The sequence below is a fragment of the Tachypleus tridentatus genome, chromosome 12, assembly GCF_004210375.1.
Source record: "Tachypleus tridentatus isolate NWPU-2018 chromosome 12, ASM421037v1, whole genome shotgun sequence".
Lineage (NCBI taxonomy): Eukaryota > Metazoa > Arthropoda > Merostomata > Xiphosura > Limulidae > Tachypleus > Tachypleus tridentatus.
In genome coordinates, this window is record NC_134836.1 from 110349420 (window position 1) to 110372802 (window position 23383).

Below are 23383 nucleotides of genomic sequence, written 5' to 3' on the forward strand. Positions count from 1 at the left end.
GTATGGCCAAGCGTGTTAAGACGTGCGGCTCGTAATCTGAGAGTCGCGGATTCGCATCCCCGTCGCGCCAAACATGTGGGTGAATTTCGTGTCTCACAATTAGCATATAATAAAAGTTGCACAGAAATATATCTGTAAAATTTCCTTCACAAATGGCTGTTTCAAAACTACATAAACAGAACTGACAAAGATATGTTATGGAGGATGGTCTTTTTTATGTCACACGCATGTGTATGAGTGCCGCGGGGAGGGAAACAATTGATGGAATGCCGTAGTGATAGTACAGTGGGTAAACAAAACGTAATTGTATCACAATTATTATTAGATAATTTATATCAGCAAAAATATGATTTATACAAAATGTTTAAATTAATTAACAGAAAACAAGTAAGTCTACAATGAATCATGAAATAAAAACTGGAAATAAGTTATAGTATAGTGATATACATTGCCGTCCAATTATAGGTGTATGAAATTGGTACTGTCGTAAGTATTTAGTGAAAATTTGACAAACGTGTTATTTGAAGTTGTAAGTTAGCTTTTATATGTAAAGAGGGATAGATTTATAAACTGTAAGAGTTTTTGTTCCATATCTTTTCAAATTTATTTTTGTTCAACTGTTACTTTAGTATCAGCATTTAAACTACATTAAAGTAAAAGTTTGTTATCATGTTGATATTGGCTACATTTGACTGTAACTTAGAACTAGAAGGTAAGTATGAGTCCAATATTGTAACACTAATAGGGAATAAGAAATTTTGTATTAACCTTAATATAATGAATAATAAGAGCTCATTCAGGTTCGAAAGAGTATGAAAATCAGATAATATTACTTTTTATGTAATCTAACTAAATCATGAACATTGTAACTTTGTAGAAGATTTTTCAACAAACAAGTGGTCATTCTGAAATATTAGCATTCATTCATCCCACTAAATACAAAACTTTATGACTTTTAAAAATAAAATTTGTCAAGGTTTGAAACTTTTGTGTATGGTACATGTACATTGTAAGTTCTATGAAACATTATGAAAGCTGTTGTGATTTGCATTTTGATATGTATTTCTTTTTTTTGACCCATACTGTCTTTAGTTTAATTTTTTAACAATATTTTATGTGTTGCTTTTTAAACTACGGAAATTTAGACATATTGCTAGTGTACAGTTTTGAACAAGCATAGCCATATGAAGGATTGTGTTTATAAGTTAATAATCATTAATGTGTGTTAGACAACTCATTCCTTTGAAACAAAAATGTCAAACACATATTAATTGAAAAATTATGATATACAATGCTTATATTCATCATTCAACAGCTTTTCTTATTATTGTCCACTTTCTTTTTCTTGATGTAAGTTTTAAGCTTGTTTTCATGTATAAAGTGAGTGATTTTTGTTTGTGTGGTATAATGGGTTTTGTTAATGTATCAAGATTTTCTAATTTATTTTTAAAATCAGGTTACAAAAAATGTCTAATTTTTCATTCTAACATACTTAAACTTAATATTTTAAGAAGCTCCTTATGTTGGGTTTATTATTTGTGTAATCATTCTGTAATAGAAATTATTATGAACTATGGAATGACAGAAATGATCAACAGTTCACATACTAAATGGTTTAAAGGTTTTTCAGTAGTTGTAGTACTGCCATGTTGTAGTGTAGTTTTTTATATGTGGTATATAGTAGAATAAAAACCTTAATTAAATATCAGAATGAACAATGTTTTACAATTTGATATTTGTATTTTGTTTATTGTGACGTTTCACCAGCCTTACATGGTTCTTGAATATCATTTGATGATGCTAGGTGAACCTGATGAAATATTGTGCATAAAATAAGAGTTTTTACAAGATACAACTAATAACAATTTGTACAAAGAGTAAAAGCTACCTTCCAGTCATTACATACAAGTTTGAACTGTGTGAAACTTTTTTTAAAAGTTGTTTTGGTCTGTTAATGACAAGGAGTTTCAAAACATTTTTGTTAAATTATGTCACCATTTTGGTATAAACGTGTGAAACAGATGAAATTATTAATTTCATGTAAAATGTAACAAGATAATGATAATTTAGAGATGTGTAATTATTGAAAATTTTGTAACCTTTTTAAAGGATGTAACATTTAAATCTTAATCTGTTTCTCTGTTGTCTAGATACAAGTTTTGATGAGGATATAAAGTGAAGCTTCTGTATAATTGTGGAATATTAAATATGAAGGTTGAACCATTTTCTGAAGAGGAACGGGATGTTTTGTTGAATATGAAATTGGAGAAAAATGAACAAGAAACTTTCACAACAATGAATAGTAAGCAAATATATTTAGAATGTAAATGTGTTCTTTATAACATAAATAGTGTTAAAGTTACTTGTTTTAATTTAACAGAATTTCTAAATTTGTAATTATTGTTTACAATTTTTATGTGTGATATTTTATGTCCCAGAGATGTTTATCAATAAAATAGTTTCATTCTTGTGGTTATATTCATCCTTGATTAGATAAACTTGTATCTATTTACACTTTCCTAATGTTATTCTATACTGTCATCTGTGAGTGGGATAAAGCTGAGAACATTCAAGTATTAACTGAGATGAAGGATTAACCCACTATGAACTGTTAGTAAAGAGTTCATATGTGATTTTTTCAGTGTAAAATTTTATTTATTTGTCATTTTTTATTTTTTATATATTTGTAGTTTGAAGACAGAATTATACTGTCTCCTTTTATTGCTCTTTCAGTATAACTTAAGTTTTAAATGTTCTTGATAAAATGCAGTACAGGCATCATACTTATTCACAGTTTTACATTTATCCACTTTATACAGGATTTATTAACTATAATTAACAAGAAGTCTGTATTGTTCATGTTTCTAGCTACAGGAAAAACTAGTTACTTTGAAGAAAGATCTGTACATACCAATTTGATGTTTGATATGATAAAAGAGGAAACAGAAGATATTTGTGATAGAGATGTAGAGGAAATTGAGGTAAGTTGTAAATTAGAGCTTTTACAGTTGTGTTCTTGAAGAGAATATACATTGTTATCATTTTGTCTCTCTGGACATCTTCTTGAGACTAGTTGGTTATTACATGGTTGCTGTTACAAGCTAAGGAAATTCACTACTGATTTGTTGCACTGTTATAAACAAACAATTTAACAGCCCTTTTTGCAACAGTTCACAAGTTTCATTTTGAATTTTTCCACAGAAAATACTCTTAACTTTATAGTAATTATTCCATATAAAAGCTTAGATACTTCTGAGTATATATTTCTGTCATTCTGTAAGGTTGTGATGTTCCATCCTACATTCCTTGTTTATTCCATCTAGTGTACTAGAGTGATGATTTACCAGTACCTTTTAAAAACAGTTCAGTTCCATAGAACTCTGTAGGTGAGCTTTGTTTCTGTTCAAGCAGAGATTCGTTTTAATTATATTGTGTATTGTTGTTAGGGCAGATGGATGATTCCTGCCATGAATTATTCCGTTTCTGAATTTTCTGTCGTTAGGATATCGCAACTCTTCTTTACAATTTGTATGGTTCAACTTGTTGCCAATTTGTCTCAAGAGTTCTAGTTCGTTGTGTAGTTTTCTGTTTTAACCCTGTTGTAGTAGACTTGGTGGATTCCAGTGACTGTTTATCTCATGGAGACCATCAGTGTTTCCACTCTCTAAGTTATATGTTTGGTGTATCTTCATAAAATATGGTATTCTTTTCTTAAATATTACAGGACAAGAAGTAACATTTTTTAATTAATTGTTTTACATAAATATTTGTGATTCAGTAAGTGTCTATATTCATGGAATCAGTGTGTGGACTGCTCTTAGTAAAAAGTGATTTTCATATTGAGTTTGAAAATACTTGTTCTTAAATAAATGTCAGTTTTAAATCAAAATATTGTATTTTATTTGTTATTTTCTCAACCTTAACTCTATAACAACTTTATCAATTTAAGTCACCTTATCACCATCATAAGCATAAGTAAAATAAATTTAACTACCTTTTTTCATACTAGATTGACTGCATATTGTTACAGGAAAATTGTGTGTCCTAAATAGTTCATAGCTTGTAATTATCAATCTAATTCTGGTATTTTATTGATGCTTGAATAATGTTAAATTAATAATTTCATCTTGCAAGTTATCAAACACATGGAGGATGTTCATCCCGAGTTACCATCTAGAGTGATGTAATTGTAGTTAATTTCAAAATATTAAGTAAAGAATATATGTGAAAAATGAGAAACATAATACTTGTCTTGTTTTTTCTGTCAATGAAATACAGGATGGCCCGTAAGTCCATACCCATCCATGTATCATGTGTGTCCAGTGTATCTGTTGTGCTGTCCCTCATTCTCGCTGCATAATATTATGCAGTGCCATATTCTGTGAGACATTTTCCTCAACATAGCAGGGGTTATTGTTCCAAATGCCACAGTAACAGCTACCTTCAACTCATGATTAGTATTATTGAATATAACATAATAACATATGGATGGGCAGGGCCTTATACACGGGCCACCCTATATAAGCTAATGTTTTTTTATACTTATGGTACAAATATATTAAATTTTCATTTAACCCTTTTTCAACAAGTTGTAGGGTCACAGGCCATTTGTTGATTTTTAATGAAATACTATTTTATGAATTTATTCAATAAGTTTGGAATCAAATTGTAAATTATAGTTCTAACTTTAATATTATATGCAAGTTAATTTCTCAATTTTAAAGTAAATATTAGAACAACAACCTAAATAATGAGGTATGTTGAATGCAGCACTGATTTAAATTAGATGTTTGTGATATCAAGATACTAAGTTTATAGTTTTGTAGAAATTAGGAAGAAAAATTACCAATATTAACAAGTTAGAATATCAAATAAATACCTTGTATCTTTTTATTTGTCTGAGATATGGCTTATTTATTGAATCAAAGACAGTGGCCAGATTTACTTCTTTAAATTTTTGGAAACAATCCTTCATATTCACTTACTTCAATATGTGATATATGAAAAACCAATCAACAGCTTGGAATGTCTTCTGAGGGATTTTTAATCTGTAAAAAGGCTACCATATTATTTTGAACCAATATTTTGACAAGGTAGTCTGTTTCTTTAGTCTATTACTTATTAGTGTCTTGATGAAACTTTGTAGAATGGATGGCAACTACCTGTTTTGGAGATACAAGTGTAGAGGACAATGTTTCCAAAGTCTTCAGGTTCAAAGGTGAAAGACTTTCAAAGCATCATCCTCTACACTTGTGTCTCCACAACAGACAGTGGCTGTCCATTCTACAAAGTTTCAACATGAATACTCTGTCTAAAGAGTCTATCAAAGAATTACTAATCTTGTTTTATTCTATTAATGAAATCTAGGCTTACGTTTTGTTATTCTGATGGAACAGACAGTGGCGGCGCCAGGATATTTTCGTTGGGGGGGCTGAGATAAACTGTGGAGGGGCTTCCCAAAATGCCATCAATATGAAATATAAATGGTAAAATATAATAATGTAAATATCAAGATATATTTTAGAAAGGTGTGCTATTTTGAACTGCATTTTCAATGCAGTGTTCATTGGAAACTCATACTCTGATTAATAATTCATTATTACAAATTAGAAATAATCTGTTTATGAAAATATGTGTATATGTAAAAGAGGAAGCTCACCTAAATTCCACCCAAGGTATTACATAATAATAAAGAAAATCAAGATTAGCTTAGATTGAATATTTAATATACCATTAAGAGTAAAGCTACACAGGGAGCGGCAATACAGAGCATGAGTTTCAGTGCATTCAGTACGTTGCTATGAGACGCATGACACATACTTTTGTCTTAATGAAGACGTTGAGTTCTACAGATCTATGTCTCTTTGATGATAATTGTTAAGCATCAACGACGATTGTGTTTTCCATATTTTATGAATATATGTAGGTAACAATATTGTTGGGGGGGGATGAGGGGGGCTTGGCTCATTTTGAGGGAGGTTCAAGCTCCCCCCCACTCCTATGCACTGCCACTGGGTACAGATATTGTAAATTTTTATTTCATCAAGTAATGCACCCAAGAACACTGTAAAATCATCCACAAAGCAAACAATGTTCTATAATTATTATAATCTTTCTGGTATTCAAACTGAGTAATAAGAGTTCTTAATAATCGAGCCTTGTCTGTTGATGTGATTCCCTTTAAAAAAAATACTTAGAACTGAAGATGAATGTATAGAACGCAATGTCAAATGGGCAGTGATGTACATTACATGAATATCTAGAGTTCTGTGTCAAGTAGTCTCAGATTACATCATGTATAATTCTGTGAACATCAATCTTATTTATAGTGTGAATGTGTAGAATCCTGTGTCATACCACTTGTGAGGTACATAATGCCTTTTCGTAATTTCTCTTTCAAGTCAGCTATAATGATTCACATAATGCAAAAATGCTGTGTTAAATCACTCGTAATTTTGTAAACAATATGAAATGTTAAAATTTTCTATAAGATAAGATGTATTGTTGATTATAATTTGAATGTGTAATGATTTAGTAAATTTAGTGTTTAATTTAGTAAAGAGCCATCCACATGTATCAGTTTAAAATTCTTATTTGAAGTTGTACAAGTGTCATTGATTTAACCCTTTCACGACGAGTCAGGTCATAGAGCATGTCTTTGCATTTGTTCATTTGCAATCAAAATTCTATTGTTTTATTGATTTATATCAAGAAGTTTGGAATCAAACTGTAAATTATAATTCCAACTTTAGTATTATATATAAGTTATTTTCTTAATTTAAAAGTAAATATTAAAAGAACACACCTAAATCTATTAGTGAATCACTTTGTATGTTGAATGCAGCACTCTTTTAAATTAGATGTTTGTGATGTCAGGATGCAAATTTTGTAGTTTTGTGGAAATTAAGAACTAAAATTACCAATATTAAGAAGCTAGAATCTTAAATAAGAATGTGACATCTTTCTATTTTGCTGAGATATGACTTATCTACTGAATCAAATATAGCTGCCCCATTCACTTCTTCCTGCATGTGGAAACAGTTCCTTAAATACAATTACTTCAATATATGACACGAATAACCAATGGAGACATTTTATGCTGTAGAAGAAACTAAAGATGCAACCTACCTTCTAGAAATATTGGTTGTGTTTTTAGTTTGTTTAAAGTTCATATTTTCTCAAACCTAAATACATCTCAGGCATGAAACTTGATAAATTCTAATGTTATCAGTATAGTTATGTATAAAACCTTACAAAAACTTTGGTGTCACACACGTGAAATTTTGAAAGGCTTAGCAACCTGTGTTCAGCAGCAAAGATCATAGCTAGAAGAGACAGTTGTTTGCTTTACTTCTTTATTTGTTGTGCTATATTTTAAGAAAAATAAGTTTTTAATAATTTATTTCCAAAGAGTAATAATTTATATACATATATAATGTGATTGTACATTACAAAATACTAATTGACTAAAACACAGCTATGGCAGTGAAGATTAAAGGTCAGTTTTATATTACTTTATAATATGAGTGTATTGCACGTTCACTTTGTCAGTGCAAGTTATGACTAGAAGGTCAATTTAATTAAAAAAATTATATATATTTATTACACTTAAATTACTTCGGCTAAACATTTGTATTTTTTTAGCATAATATGTAGTTATTTCAACATGAAAGAAGCATAATTTGTATTTCTTTTATAATTTTTTTATGATAGTTACCGTGTTGGTCAAGTGACAGATTCCACATATTTCAGGTATAGAAAATAATATAAAATATAAAGTCTAACTGACAACAAACATTTGAAATGTATTTAGGATGTTTCAGAAATTATGAAAATAATATTTGAGATTTTTTGGTGTGAATAATAGATTTTTTAATCATGATGTGAAATCACCTTCCACTCAGACTAGTAATAAAACAGTCTAGACATTTTCACAAACAAATAATTAGTTAAAATATTTCATTAAAAAATCTGTTATTTTTTTGTTCAGAAAATTGTGATCTTTACTAATAGTTTACCAGGTTTTGTAAAGATGTACATGTATCAAAAGTAATATTGCAAATACTTTATGTGTGGAAATGTGTAGACGAACTCTTGCTTTCTACTGAGATCATTGTGGAAGGGTTATTAGATACGTGGATTACTTAAATATTTTTTTCTTTTCTTGTGGCTTTACATGACATTTAAGTTTTACTGAGGATATTAATAAAATATTTTAACTCAGTATTTTGAAGTCCTATTTTCCTGATCTTTATCAAAGTATGACAGGATGTATTATTCTGCAGGTTTTGTTAAGTTTCTTTTACTTCATTAATAAGCTAAATTACTTTCATTATTTAAATAACATGTTACAGTTGTACTTTATTATTAATTGTTATTTGAGGAACAGGTTTGTACAAAAATTTATAATGTTTTTATTTTTTCTCTGTAATTTATGTTTTTGTCCTCGCTTAGCCTTCTATCTGAAAGCATGCTTGAGAATCAAGTTGACAGATGTTATCAATGAATGATATTCATTACATTAATATATAAGTTATAAGTCTTTTTAAAATGAGAAAAATAAGGGTTCTTACCCATTTTTTATTGATCCTTGTATCTAAAAGTGGTCACTTTGATGCAGATATTGTGTAACTGTCAAGGTTTGAGTTGTAGTTTATATCACCTTAAGACATTGGTCAATTCTTAACATCCTGTGTATTTTGCCCAGAATGCACACATTATGATTTGGACAATCAGCACAAGAGTAAAAACTATTGCCATATGTGTTTCCACTTGTCAACCATTGTACCTCAGCATTTTGATCAGACAGGCCTTGCCTACATTCTTCTTAATTCTAGCTACTTTAACAAACACAGTCTTAACTGAGGTGATGCAGATTCTGAGGGAAAGTGTCAAGTAACAGAGTATATACTATCTGATCACAACCTCCCTTTCTTCTCATCTACTTATCTCAGTGCCTTACCTTTTTTTACTGCCAATATTTCCTTCATTGGCTCCACTTCTTTCCCTGATGGCAACTGGAATATGTTCACAGAGTTTTCCCTGTCTTGAATCTTCAGTCATCTGTTGTTAACATTTTGTCTATTAATCTGTTACATAATCTGTGTCTTGATGACTGTATTGAGGATCTTTACTTTTGTATACAGTCCAGAGTTTGTAAACTAACTGAGAGTCTTATTATCTTTCACTTCATTTCAGACATTTACAGCTTTCTCCTCAGTATGGTGCATGTTCTTGTCCTTACCACAGCATCCTACTTGGCTGTCTTTATAGCCCAGTGGGCTTAAAATTTTGTTAATAAATGGTCTTTATTCCAACCTTTGACCACAGCATCTATGAGAAGTTCATTGAACCGAAATTGAGATGTGATGATATTGCTAAATTTCATGATTCATTTATTCTACTATGACTGAATGGAAGTTCATACCTTCTTTAAGAAAAAGAAAATTGAATCAAAATATAAAGTTTTATATCTTGTGTATTTCTTAAGGATTGTCTTGAAACTGGACATGAATTAAGGGTAGGGTGAAGCATCTCCACTGAAAATATCTAGTAGATTGGATTTCTATAATCAAAACTACTGAAGGTGGAAAATAGTTAAACTGTCATTCCTGTTAATAATACACACTCTTTCCTGTGTGTTGTTTCGTCACATGATGCTGCTTTGTCTTGAATTTAAAGCATCAGGTTTATTAGTTTAATTGTGATATTTTAAATTGATTAACTATACAGACTGTGTAATAATAACACTATTATTTTTATTGACCTTTTGAATATATTGTTTGATTTCAGGACATATTTATCCAAGAGAAAGCAGAGCAACCTGGTGATCTCTTAGAAGGTGGTATTATTTCAAAACCCAGTGATGATGCTCAAGATCATTCAGATTATAATAACATGAACGTGAAAACAAAAACTGAATTTCAAGAAGAAATTAAATCTGTGATTGAAAGTACACCTGGTAAGTACAAATATCTAAATCTCAAAGTGCACTGGGATAACCAAATGTTTAAATTATTGGTAATTTTTAAAAGTTATTAAACCAAATGAAACATGATTAGTTTGGAGTGTTTAGATCTAAATTTTATGTCTTCTGTTCATTCTAATTTGAAGTTTTTTGTGTAACGGATCTTGAAGTGATAAAATGCCAACAAAACATTTAATTTGAATAATGAGAAAAATAGTTGTTTCTGAGAAATGAAATGGAAAGAAACTATAATGAACCAGTTGATAAATATTTTAGTTCTGTTTGAACCTATGCATTTATTAATATTAATTTATAACTTGCCAACAGAACTTTTGAATAAATGTATAAAATATTAACATTACTCAACTTGTTTAAGCAAACAAAATATTAGATGATTTCATTATAAATTACCACTTCAAGTAAGAAAATATTTCTAAAAGTTAATCATTAAAGATACCATTTAAAAGTGAATTGATTATTGCGACCCTGTTTTATCGTATTTTTTAAGTGTATTAACTTGATCTAGTAAAAATCTCTTAAAAATGTAATATTACCTTCAGTTTGTTTCTAATGCTATTGTGATTCAGGTATAAAATTTGCTATAAAGTGTGAATCTATGAAAACTGCATTATAATTAGTTTTTAACTTTCATATTGATTTGAAAATTTTAGTCATATGAGAACATTAAATACATATAGAAGTTCATCAAAGATGTGAACTATGATGAGATATTTTTTATATTTATTTCAGATATGAAGAACTGCTGTGTGAGTCACTGTCCTGGTTATTATACAACGAAGCAAGAAGATTACATTGTAGAAGTTATTAACTCCCCAAAACCAAACAATGATATATGTGGAGAAACAACTTCAAATGAAAATAACCAAAACAAATTTAATATACATCAGCGTAACAGTTATGTAATGAGCGGAAAAGAATTTGAAACAATGAATAATCTAACACAAAAAGAGAGGATAGAATCTGGAGAGAAACTATATCATTATGCAGTTTTTTGGAAAACATTTTAAGAACAACATTCCTTTAGACCAACATGAAAGAAATCATACTGGGAAGAAACTGTACAGTTGTGGAATTTGTAGAAAACATTTTGTATCAAGATATAACTTAAAATCACATCAAACAATACACACTGGGGAGAAACCATACACTTGTACAGTTTGTGAAAAACAATTTAGAAGAAAGGGTGAATTAAAACAACATGAAACAATACATACTGGAGAGAAACCATACAGTTGTGCAGTTTGTGGAAAACATTTTAGAAGAAGTGGTGATTTAAAAGAACATCAAAGAATACATACTGGGGAGAAACCGTACAGTTGTACAGTATGTGGAAAACAATTTAGAACAAATAGTGAATTAAGACTGCATCAAAGATCACATACTGGTAAGAAACCATACAGTTGTACAGTTTGCGATAAACAGTTTGTAACAAGGAGTTATTTTAACAATCATCAAAAAATGCACACAGCAGAGAATCCATACAATTGTTTAGTGTGTGGAAAACACTTTGGTACAATGAATATTTTAAAATTACATCAAGTAATACACATGGATAAAAAACCTTACAGTTGTATAATTTGTGAAAAACAATATAGAAAAAACAGTGAACTAAAAAATTCATCTAAGAACACACACTGGTGAGAAACCTTACCATTGTACAGTGTGTGGTAAACACTTTGGTACAAACAGTACCTTAAAACACCACCAAATAATACATAGTGGAGAGAAGCCTTATAGTTGTGCAGTATGTGAAAAACATTTTTTAAGAAACTCAGATTTAAAAATGCATCAAAGAACACACACTGGAGAAAAACCTTACAGTTGTACAATTTGTAAAGAACAATATGGAACAAACTCTGCCTTGAAAAACCATAAAAAAAAACACACTGGAGAGAAACCTTACAATTGTGAAATTTGTGAAAAACAGTTTGTAAGAAACTCTGACTTAAAAATGCATCAAAAGACCCATACTGGGGAGAAACCTTACAGTTGTGCAGTATGTGGTAAACAATTTGCAGGAAGTACTGTCTTTAAAAATCATCAAAGAATACACACTGGGGAGAAACCTTATAGTTGTGCAGTCTGTGAAAAACATTTTATATTGAAGGATTCATTAAGAAGTCATCTAAGAACACACATTGAAGAGAAACCTTACAGTTGTACATTTTGTAAAAAACAATATGGATCAAACTCTGCCTTGAAAAAACATGAAAAAAAACACACTGGGGACAAACTATACAATTGTCCAATTTGTGAAAAACACTTTATATCAAAGGATTCATTAAGAGGTCATCAAAGAATCCACACTGGGGAAAAACCTTACAGTTGTGCATTTTGTGAAAAACACTTTGCTAGAACCTCAGCATTAAAAAGACATCATAGCACACACACTGGAGAGAAACCATTCAGCTGTGAAATTTGTGGAAAAGAATTTATATCAAAGGGTGACTTAAGAAGTCATTTAAGAACACACACTGGGGAAAAACCTTACAGTTGTGCAATATGTGGAAAACACTTTGTTTCCAACAGTTACATAAAACTTCATCAAAGAATACATACTGGAGAGAAACCATACACTTGTGAAGTTTGTGGAAAACAATTTATATCAAACTGTGAATTAAAAAATCATTTAAAAACACACACTGGGGAGAAACCTTACAGTTGTGCATTTTGTGAAAAACAATTTGCTAGAACCTCAGCATTAAAAAGACATCATAATACACATACTGGAGAGAAGCCATTCAGCTGTGAAATTTGTGGAAAACAATTTGTATCAAAAGGTGATTTAAAAAGTCATTTAAGAACACACACTGGGGAAAAACCTTACAGTTGTGCAGTATGTGGAAAACACTTTGTTACAAAAGGTACCTTAAAATATCATCAAAGAATACATACTGGGGAGAAACCTTATAGTTGTGAAATTTGTAAAAAACAGTTTGGAAAAAAATCAAACTTAAAAAAACATCAAAGAATTCACACTGAGGGGAACCATTAGTTGTTAAATTTGTCACTAAAATTATTTACTCGAAATCACATCAAAAATGCACATAGAATAATTTTGTGTTAGGTAATAACTTGAAAAAATATCAAAGTATACATTGTTTTTGAATATGATAAATTTTTTTGAGTTTTGTTGAAAATGCTCTGGAAGAAACATTAAATTAAAAGAACATAAATGAAATGTTACATCAGCTGTTAATTATGAGTACTTACAATATTATGAATTAAGGTTTGATAGTTGTAGTTGGCACATCACACACAGCCCAGTGTATAACCTTGCAATATGTCATAAAATATTAAAAAACCAAAAGTGGGGATACTTTAGTCCATTTCCAATGTCCACTATAGGGAATTGAACCCTGCAACCAGCACTGGTAGATTGGAATGATCACTGTTTCACCATGTTATTCTACTTTGTGTAGTTACTTATCAGGAACTAAGATTACTATACCAAATATGGTGGGTAAAACCCTAAAGAAGTTCTTATAACTTATCCTTTTGATTATCTACTTGAGGTATGCCCTTACCAAGTACAAAAGTCAAGGTTTTAATTATAGTAGATAGAACCATAAGAAAATCTTAATTATTAATAGATTGTACCTTCCTCATCTACTTTACATACATTTTATCAGGAACTCAAATCTTGGTTCTAAATGTGATAGATAGAGCCATATAGAAGGTTTTATTTATTAACAGTTCTACTTTTCTCATAGTCTTCACTGAGCAAATTTATTGTATTTGAAGAGTGTTTCTCTTCTGGTCAGTATATGTTCACCTGTTACAAGTTTCAACTTATCCCGTATGTATGTTGCCAGTTTAAACCTTGTCAAATACCCTTTTCTAACTTTTCACATTTGAATGCTTTTCAAATATTACTATCAGTGAACATGGATAGCTGCAACAACCCAGTATTTTCATTTGACTTACATGAGTTATGCTGAGTTACAGTTTCTAAAGTCCAAGGAATTTCTATTTTGAATATCTTCATTGATATAGGTTGGCAGCCTCTGGATACATTGCCCTAGATCTAGCCTACATATCTCGAGGCACATACGTTTCTGTACTGACCCCAGTACTTGACGCTGTAGGCCTAGTTGTAACTGTACTATCTGTCATGAAATATGTAATGACACTTGTATGCATATATTGGAAAGTACATAAATTAAATTTGTGTTTTCTACTTTCCTTGTGTGAGTGAATGATTATGATGATCATTTTTTCATAGTTGAAATGTCTTTGTGCACACCTTGCAACAGATTTTACGTGCTATGTTGGACCAACCAGTGGTTGTGTCGACTGTCCTACAATCACTAAACACTGAACACACATTCTTTTCCATAATTACTTCAGTATTCTAATATATGAACATAGATTCACACACTGTGGTTAAGTCTCAGACTTAACATAAACAATGTAAACATCGTGGGCCTAGTCTTGCCATCTTTTACATTAGTAGCATTGCACATCAGAACAAACCAAATTTGATTTTGTGCTCCTGGTTTAGGTAGTTGGCCCCAATAGAATGACTGTGCAGCAAGCTCAATTTAGTTCTCACAGTTTTGAGCATGACCTAGATAAAATGAATTCAAAGTACCTTAATTTTAATCGTAGGTACAGTATGTAACATGAAATCACAAGGAACACAAAACTCTTGTTCATGGTTATTATCCAGTAAGAGGTATGACTGCCATGAGTCTGTATATAGTAATGACAATATGCTGGCATACTTCTCATAATGGCAGTTGATGTAGCCCTGAGACACTGCATTTCATTTGTCTGTCAAGGTTTGCTGCAGATTCCCAACCTTGACAGGGAAATTGTATTGCAATGAACCTGTCTACACTGTTTGTTCCAGTCATGTTTAAAGTCTGATGAGTTTGAAGGTCATTCCATCACTGTGTTTTTCTAGGTAATTCATGGATATCTTGGCATTATCCTGCACCAATGTGAAATTTTGTCCTGAGACACCTGACAGTCTTGCAACAGGGGTAGTGTGTTATCTCAATACAGTTTTGCAGATAAGGAACTTCCATCAACAAAAATTAGTTCAAACAAATCTCTATTCAGAATGTAACAGAACCAAACCATAATGATCAGATTCTACAGTATTGTAAGCTTTCCTAACATTGCAATACATGGATATGACATATCTGTCACTAATGAAGAGATGAAACCAAATTTTGTTGACATAGTACAAATCTTCAGTAACAAATGTACCAGTTGTGATGTAAATGCAACATGTAGCACAGTGCTGTATGGTAAAATACTGGGACATGAGTGCATCATCTGGCTCTTAATTCATATCAATGAAGTCTGTTATGAACAGCTTAGTTAGATCCATGGACACAGGTTGCTATTTGATAATCAGTTTGTTGGCTTCAAGCAATACTTTGAGAATTCTGTAATGCTAAGTTCACAAAGTAACAGTTGTGCCTTTGTCTTGTGGCACATGGGTGGTCCGAACCTGGTCTCCTGGCTTTTGATTCAATGAATTGCTCATGTTTCCAAAATCTTGCTGCTACATTGGGGGTCACATTAAACTTTGAAGCAACAGTTTACAGTGTAGCAGAATCTTCCACAATATTCACAGCTGGTGTAACCTCAGTCTTACCTAAATAGTGCCTAATACAGTAAGTTAACATAAGTGCATTGAGAAAAACACAGATCTTAATAAGAACTTCATGGTTCACTGTAAATTCTTCCACAGATGTTTTGGAAGTCCACATTTACTAAACTTATGTTTGGATTTATCTGTAATGCATGAACTACTCCCAATTGGAAAATGAACAATGTTCACCATCACACACCATTTATGTCCTTCAGTCAATGTTAACACGACATACATTCTTTTCACACCAGTCAGTTTGTTGTTCATGGTTACTCATACTTTTCATCTCTGTTTTGTTTTGCCATAAAATAAACATAAATTGCTAACTTTTTTACTGAATTGTTTTTAATATCTTAAATTTATAACATGTGTTAAAGATGCTTGATTTGTTTTGTTCTCCACTTGCAAACATTCAAATACTTATATATAATTTCTGTAAGTAGGGAAGAATATTTACATAATTACTGACTTACTGATAATTATGACAAAGCAAACTTTCCACAGCTAATTGTTATATGAATATTCTTCATTTAGATCATTCAGTTAGTAATTTAAACTGTTACCCTGGAAAAGTGTAAATCAAAATTTCAACCTAAAAATTATATCCTTATGAAGTTTATGGTTGTTCCTACTTATTAAACCTGGGAGAAGTGCAGAACTGAGATCGAATTCAGAAATGAAGGTGGTTTGTTTTTATGATGTCATTAAGTTAATTTTTAAACTTCTGTATATTTTCCTTCTATGAAAACTGGCTTTCCATTGTACAAAATATTTTCTGCAGGAAATAAAAGATTTGCAATCAATGGAAATTAAAATGCTTGAGATTTTCTTTTGAGCTTTTGAATTTGTAAAATATATTGTGATGAACTGTAATTCTTGGTATTGAAGTTAATGTTGGTAAGAGTTAATTTACTTAATTAGCTCTGTATACAAATTACTGTTTAGTTATGTAAAGACTTATTTCAAAACATTAATAAAATCCAGTTTTAATTTATAGTGTTTTAAAAGTTTTCCAAGGTTAAAAAATGTAAGTAAGTGAATATTTGTTTTAAACATAACTAATTTTGCAACTGGAACTTTTGTGACATAGTTTGCAAGCAAAACTGTTCTAATGTTATAATCCTTTCTCCCAGAAATAAAACAGATTACAGATATAGAAGTATGAAGTACTGAGAGGATATGTACTAAAATATTTTACTACTGCAGAAAATGTTTTAAGATTATTTAGGTGGTGTTATTTTTATTTTGGTAATTGTGCGTATAATTAGAAGTCGTGATAAAATAATCATAAAATATGAGTAAATGAATAAGGTTGAATATATAATTTAACTTTTTTTTGGTTTTTCATGATTAATTTTGTAAAATGACAATTTTTTTTGTATTTATTTTACTATAATGAAGTCATATAAAGCTCTATGCTGTTTATATTGGAGAATCAAACCTCTAAATTTAGTGTTGTTCTTCTGGGGGAGAAATGAAAGGATATCAAAAGTGATTTAGGTTTTCCCTACCTGTGACAACCAACAATTTATTAAGTAATGATAACTTAAGATCTAATGATCAGATTTAAACCAGCAGTGTATGAAGATGACTAGTTTTTATCTTCCACATCACTGAGAATGTTGCATTGTTAAAAAAGGTTACTGAGAATGCTTGTCTGATGAAATTCCTTTCACAAATATTGTTAAACATTTCTTGAAATTTAATTTCATTGTGACTGATTGATGTACACAAAGGCAGGATATGTTTGATTGCTATTATAGAAGATATATTTTAGCAACAGCATGAACATATTGAATTGAACTTGACAGGTAGTGTGGCAGACTATGAATCTAAGGTTCCAAGATTAATGATTTGTTATTGCAAAAAACAGAGATCAGCCTCAGCCATGGATATATAACATTCAAATCTTATATTTTGTCTTGACAAATGTTTGTTGTAGATGGTAATGACTAGCCATCTTACATTTAGTCTGTCACCTGAAAAACTTGAGAACAGCTAAAGCACATAGTCCTTTGTTAATTTTTTGCAAAATCCAACAAACATACACTGACATGATAGTTAATAAATAAGCTCAAGTAATAATTGGTTGTTATAGATATTATATGACCGGAATATCTAACTAAAGTTAATTATAGCTTGTTATTAGCATTGGTTTTTCTTTGCCTTGTGGTATTATGGATTCTTAACTAAATGGCCCACTTCAACCAGGATTTAATTTTTCCATTATTAGTGCACCATAATGTTACCATAATATAAATGTGATAAAACAGAATATGATAATAGGAAGTTTAACTTGAATGAAACACTTTTGTCAGTGAAGGCTATTTCTTATATTAGTCATGTTATTACAAAGCATCTAGCTGCTGATTGTCTTGCATTTTTAGTGACTTAGGACATAGAATGTTTTAAATTTTGTGATAAAATACATATTTCACTTATGAAAATTGTAAATGGTTAATTTTCATATCTTTGTGATTATGGTATTTGTGTTGTATGTTTGTTTAAGCATAATTTGCAGATGTGAGAGTAGAATAAGAAAATTTCAAACAATAAATAACAAACTTTTGTAAGATGTAATACGAAAGAGTTTAGTCAGCAAACTTACTGAGAAATGTAGCTATTTCAATACCATTTATTTGTAATTAATGACTCGACAGCTATTTTTTTGTCAAAATCTTTTATTTTATATCATAACTAGGCACAAATGTTATCACATAACTGTTTGAAGCAGAACACCCTTCATGGACCCAATCTTTTTAGACAAGTTCAGTTGCCACCTGCAAAGTTTCATAAAGATCTGTGATTGCATGACAGATAATTTCACACACAACAAATGGACAAATGCAAATTTCTTATTGAACACTTTTAATACAGCAAGTTTTATCAGAACTAGAGAAATACAATGAAATATCTATTAAAGGCTCAAATGCATGTGTTCATTCTTGCCAGGACATCTACAACACAATTTGGTTCAACTTTAATATCACGGTGAATGTATAATGAGGCCAAGCTATTCAATCGATCTTCAGTGGTGGTATTTCTCAAATACGTTTTGAGTCTTCTGAGAGTTGAAAACGAACACTCTACTGAGCTCATTGACACAGGCAGTGTGACAAATACTTTCAACAGTTTAGAAATGACAGGGAACATTTCTGCATTGCACATTGCATATGCATCTATGATATTTTTTGGTTTGTTGTTTGCAAGTGATTTGTACCAAACCCTATGTTCACATACTGCAGCGAGTGAAATGCTGTCAATGTCAGCCCTCTATATATTGACCAACTCTTTAATTTGGTCACATTGTTGTGCTGTATGTTCTGACCATTCTGTGGTAGATCCTGATGGTAGTAGACACATGAAGTTTGTAAGGAGAGTTTTGTGACTGGACAGACGGTCACATATTTCTGAAAGAAAGTGATTAACAAATGGTAGAAATACAACAATACAAAAGTACTCCTCAGGGCTAGTGGTTTTTGGGTTAGTATGGTACATCTGTCTTTTATCCTGCCTTGGTATTATGATGTCAATTTGAAGCTCACTACACAAAGTTTGAGCCTCACAGAAAATGTCGTTAAATTCATTCACAGTATTATTTCTGAGTGAACTGATTAAATCTCCCACTATTTCTGCATGATGCATTGCTGCACCGAAATCAGTGTTCTGTTGCTGCAGTAATTTGCACAGAGGTAAACTAAAGGAAAACAATTTAGCAATGGTAAGTAGAGTGATGATGAATTCTGGCTGTGTTATAGAACACAACAGTTGATTGGCTTGTGTGGCAGAATCTCTGTCTTGCCAACCTGATATGGTCTCAAGGGCATCTTAAACTGTATGGATTAATTCTAGAAAGACAATGACTGAGCCATGCCTCTCAACCCACTGGGTGGGCCAGAGACCTTTCTAACTTTTTTTTTATTCAAGTGCTTTATTCTCCACCAAAGAAAAGAGCTAAAACATGCTTTCATTTGGGTGTATTGAGAAAGTTTTCAATGCTAGAAATTACTCCCATGCAATTTCACATAAGAACTTCTTTACAAGCATCAGAAATTGCCAAGTTTAGGGAATGGGCACTGCAGTGTACATAGGGTGCAAGTGGGAATTTATCAGTTTTGTGTCCCTGGACACCATTGAATTTCCCACTCATAGAGGTAGCACCGTCGTACCCTTGTCCTCACAGGTAAGCCATGTCAATACCATATTTTATCAGATAGGTTATGATAACATCAGCCAAGTCTCTGCCTGTTGCATTATAAACAGGTATAAATTGCAAAATTCTTGTCTCATTGCAACAGAGTTGTCATTGGCATGCAAATAGCTAACACACAGCAAAAACTGTTCAATGCCTGAAATATCTGTTGTTTCATCAGCTAATATTGAGAAACACTTTGCAGCATTAACCCTGTTGACCAAAGCATCAAGAACATGAGTATTACAGGCATTGATATTTCATTGTGAATTTGAGGACTCGGATACATAGCATTCCTTTTTGTATTCTTAAGGCTTGCTGAAAGTTTGACATCACCCTTTGCCCTGTAGTGCAAAATTGCCCAAAAAATTCCCATCATTATTGATGGGCTCCTTATCAGTTTCACCAATAAACATTGGACCAGAATCATATTTTCCCCTCAAAGCTAAACCCTGTCTCCCACACAGCAATATAGTATCAATAATAGGCATTAAATATTGCCAATTCTGTTCAATTTCTTGCTTGTAAGTTGCATCAAGCTGCAAGTGCACAGATGAACTTGTGTTTATGACCTGTAGAAAATTGTTATCTTTTTCTTTGCTGTCTTGGTGGTACTGTTTCAATTCATGTGCCTTGAAGTCTTCAACAGCCTTCTTCCAGTTTGTGTATGGAAATTTCACTAGTTGGCCCAATTTCTGGCTTCCAACACCAGCACCATCAGGAACAAAAAGACAGTAGTACTTGCAGAAAGCATCCTTTGCATGTTGAATGTGGAGTAACCATCTCCACTGTGAAAGCCAATGATGATGAAAACGCAGCTTTCTTGGACCACACTGGGGGAATACATAATCACTCCATGGCTTCCAGGCATTCTCAAGGAGGCATTTTTTGTTTCAGCGTTTATCTAAAAGAGACAGAAAGACATTGTTCTAGTTATTTTGCACATAGGAAAGTTTGTTAAGAGAAAGGCTTAGAGCTGTACTTCACAGAGCAGGCCTAACATCCTGTGGCTGTAGGCCTACAATCACTAGCAGCAATGAATATTCAGTCTAAAACTCATCAGTGTTTGCATGATTTTTAATACAAAATTAATATAATGGGGAGTCGACTTGCCTGTTTACCAATGCTGACATCATCAGAAATGTAATTTCCAATGTCCCAGACCAGACCTGAGGTGGTAGAAGGCCACGGTTATGACTCTGAGAATTCAGTTGACAATTCTGATTGGCTGCAGCACATTGATCAGGTTCAGCCTCATGAATGGGTTTAAAGAACCCATGCAGTGTCTTTTGCTCTTTCAGACTTGACATAGTGAATGATTGTTTATCGCAACTTCTGTTTGTCAACGTCACATTCACAGTACCATTGGCGCCATCTATAGTGAATGATTTAATATAGATGACGCCAATAATACTAGGTTAGTGCCATGGTGCTGCCTGCCTGCCACGGTGCCACTCATTGTTTATTTTTGAAGTTAATTCTTGAAATCCAGGAAATCTGAACATACACTGTCCATGATATATGAATACAGATTATAGATACTATACTAATATTTTGCACTCTCCTGAGTGACTCTATATTTTATATGTTGATGACAGGACTGTAGGCCTACTTTGCTAGGCCTGTTAAGTTATATATCATATATATAGGCCTATATATTCATTTGTGATTTAAAAAATTAGACAAACACCTCAGTGTGCCATTCTGAAATTTTCCAAAAAGGTGGTCTCAGAATGAATAATTCAGGCTTTTCTTTTATGTTTTTATTATAAAATTTCCCGGGAGGGCATGCCCCCGGATCCCCTAGTATGGCTTCGCCTGCGGCTCTTGCATCAAGCACTCAAACTACCCCCTCAATGACCATTTCTGGCTATGCTCCTGAGCATAATAGTTTAAAATAAGCAACTTTTAATTTAAATCATATATACAATTTTACTCCAGAACATGTATTTATTTATGTTTATATTATAGTAAATTTTTCTTTTGTTTTAACCCTTAAACAGCAGGTATGTTATAGGTAGCAGCTCACCACGGACGTAAAAGAATTGTTAAACGTAATCATAATTTTTATTATGAACTTTGAACAAAATATGAAAGAAAGTGAAAAGTAGAATAAAGACTTATTTATTACAAGTTCAAATGAATTTTAGGGTTTAAAAATGTATTTTTTTACATCGGGCAGTCATCACCTTTCGTTTCTTTCATTTTTTTGTTGTTGTATGGATACATATATGACATTTTCTTTGTCTACTTTTTGTTACTCCTGAGGATGGAATGCTTTCTGAAAAGAGCGTGGAAAATGCTTCTTTTCTAACAAATCTATCAGGAAGAGTTAAGATATGTAGGTCTTCCTAGGAAAGTTTTTGTCACCCTTCCAGTAATTGGTAAATTATATTGTCACTAAACAGCCTCAATGATGGCTTCTTGCCAGTTTTTACAAGATACATGTTAGAAAATTTCAAAATTGAGATTTCAATTTGGTGAAAAAAAAAAAGAGCGTGTATCACCTCACCTTTATGAAGGCAATCAATTTGTCCAATAGTTGTATCCTCCAGTTTCTAATTTCGTGAGGTAGAGGGAGTGTTACTTTCACTTTCTACAGAATTCAAAAATTTACAAGACTTAAGTTTGTTTCACGCATAATACGACTCAGTATACTTTGGTCAAATATAGCAGTAAAAAATATTCTTTAGAATCATCTGTGAGCCTAAATTTATCTGCGAGTCCAGCGTTTCTACTGTTAAAAGAATGAACAAACGGATCAAAATCGTGACACTTTACCCATTGTAAACGAATAAATGGATCAAAATCATGATACCTTACACCCGTTGGGAACCAATGGATTCTGATTCACTATTTAAATCACATTCAGAGCTTGAAACAATTGAATTTGAAGATGATGAAAAATCTGACGGTTTTCTTCGTCATTAGAATAATTATCACGTGCAAATACTTCAGTTTCGTCTCATGATGAAAAAACGTTTTCACGTCATGCCCTTAACGAATGTACACTTTCTTTTCTACTCCATAATTTACACTGAGAAAATGACTAAGACGCAACGCTTTGAGCAGGTACGTTCACTACGGTGTAAGGGGGGTTGCCAACTAATGTTTTAAGCCAGTATATTCAATTGATGATTGCCACCGTTTTCAGAGAAAAACCACTTGATGATATCCTCTGTTTAAAGTTAAATTACTTGATTTACGTAAACATTAAAGTGAAAAATATGTTTTATATGTAATTAAGTTAAACTCCTTTTAATTGATGTAGTTAATGGTAGCATTCTGAGAGAAAAACAAATTAAAAGCCATTTGATTCTTTTTATGTGTTTCGATGTAAAAGGCTGTTAATTATAGACAATTTTAATTTATTTTGTGAATGAATATTTCAAAGTTGTTTATTTTTTATTATAAGAGAGTTATTAGCAGACGACTGTTGGAAGGAGCGTTTTTAACTATTTGTTTCAGAGATTATAACGATCAGTCGATTTAATAATTAACATATAAATAATGTGAGATTAGCAGGAAACATCGAAGACAATTTCAGATGAGGGAGAAGTTATGGCCATGAAAAATTTCGGCGTGAATTTAACTT

The 23383-nt window shown here is 31.5% G+C and overlaps 2 protein-coding genes and 1 long non-coding RNA gene across 11 annotated transcripts; 2 read left to right on the forward strand and 1 right to left on the reverse strand.

Annotated features, from left to right (window-relative positions):
- The first annotated feature begins 31 nt into the window (after nt 1-31).
- Nucleotides 32-16411, forward strand: LOC143235300 (uncharacterized). Of its 9 annotated transcripts, none has more exons than XM_076473329.1 (6): nt 32-486; nt 2215-2302; nt 2869-2981; nt 7714-7752; nt 9793-9961; nt 10718-16411. In XM_076473329.1, the coding sequence occupies exons 2-6, from the start codon at nt 2257-2259 to the stop codon at nt 10993-10995; spliced, it is 645 nt and encodes a 214-aa protein (XP_076329444.1). In that variant the 5' UTR covers nt 32-486; nt 2215-2256; the 3' UTR covers nt 10996-16411. The 9 variants fall into 9 exon arrangements, with proteins under 9 accessions (XP_076329444.1, XP_076329438.1, XP_076329439.1 ...); XM_076473323.1 differs by having other exon boundaries at nt 33-387; nt 2151-2302; XM_076473324.1 differs by having other exon boundaries at nt 33-300; nt 2151-2302.
- On the forward strand, nt 11772-16411 carry LOC143235296 (uncharacterized). The gene has a single exon (XM_076473312.1). It carries the CDS (start codon nt 11772-11774, stop codon nt 12981-12983), a length of 1212 nt encoding a protein of 403 aa, XP_076329427.1. The 3' UTR covers nt 12984-16411.
- Nucleotides 16412-18219: 1808 nt separating this feature from the next.
- LOC143235309 (uncharacterized) lies at nt 18220-22867 on the reverse strand. Its single transcript, XR_013019020.1, has 2 exons — nt 22301-22867; nt 18220-20692 (listed from the first exon to the last, which is right to left on the reverse strand). It is a non-coding gene; the product is annotated as an uncharacterized LOC143235309 (long non-coding RNA).
- Between the last annotated feature and the right edge of the window lie 516 nt (nt 22868-23383).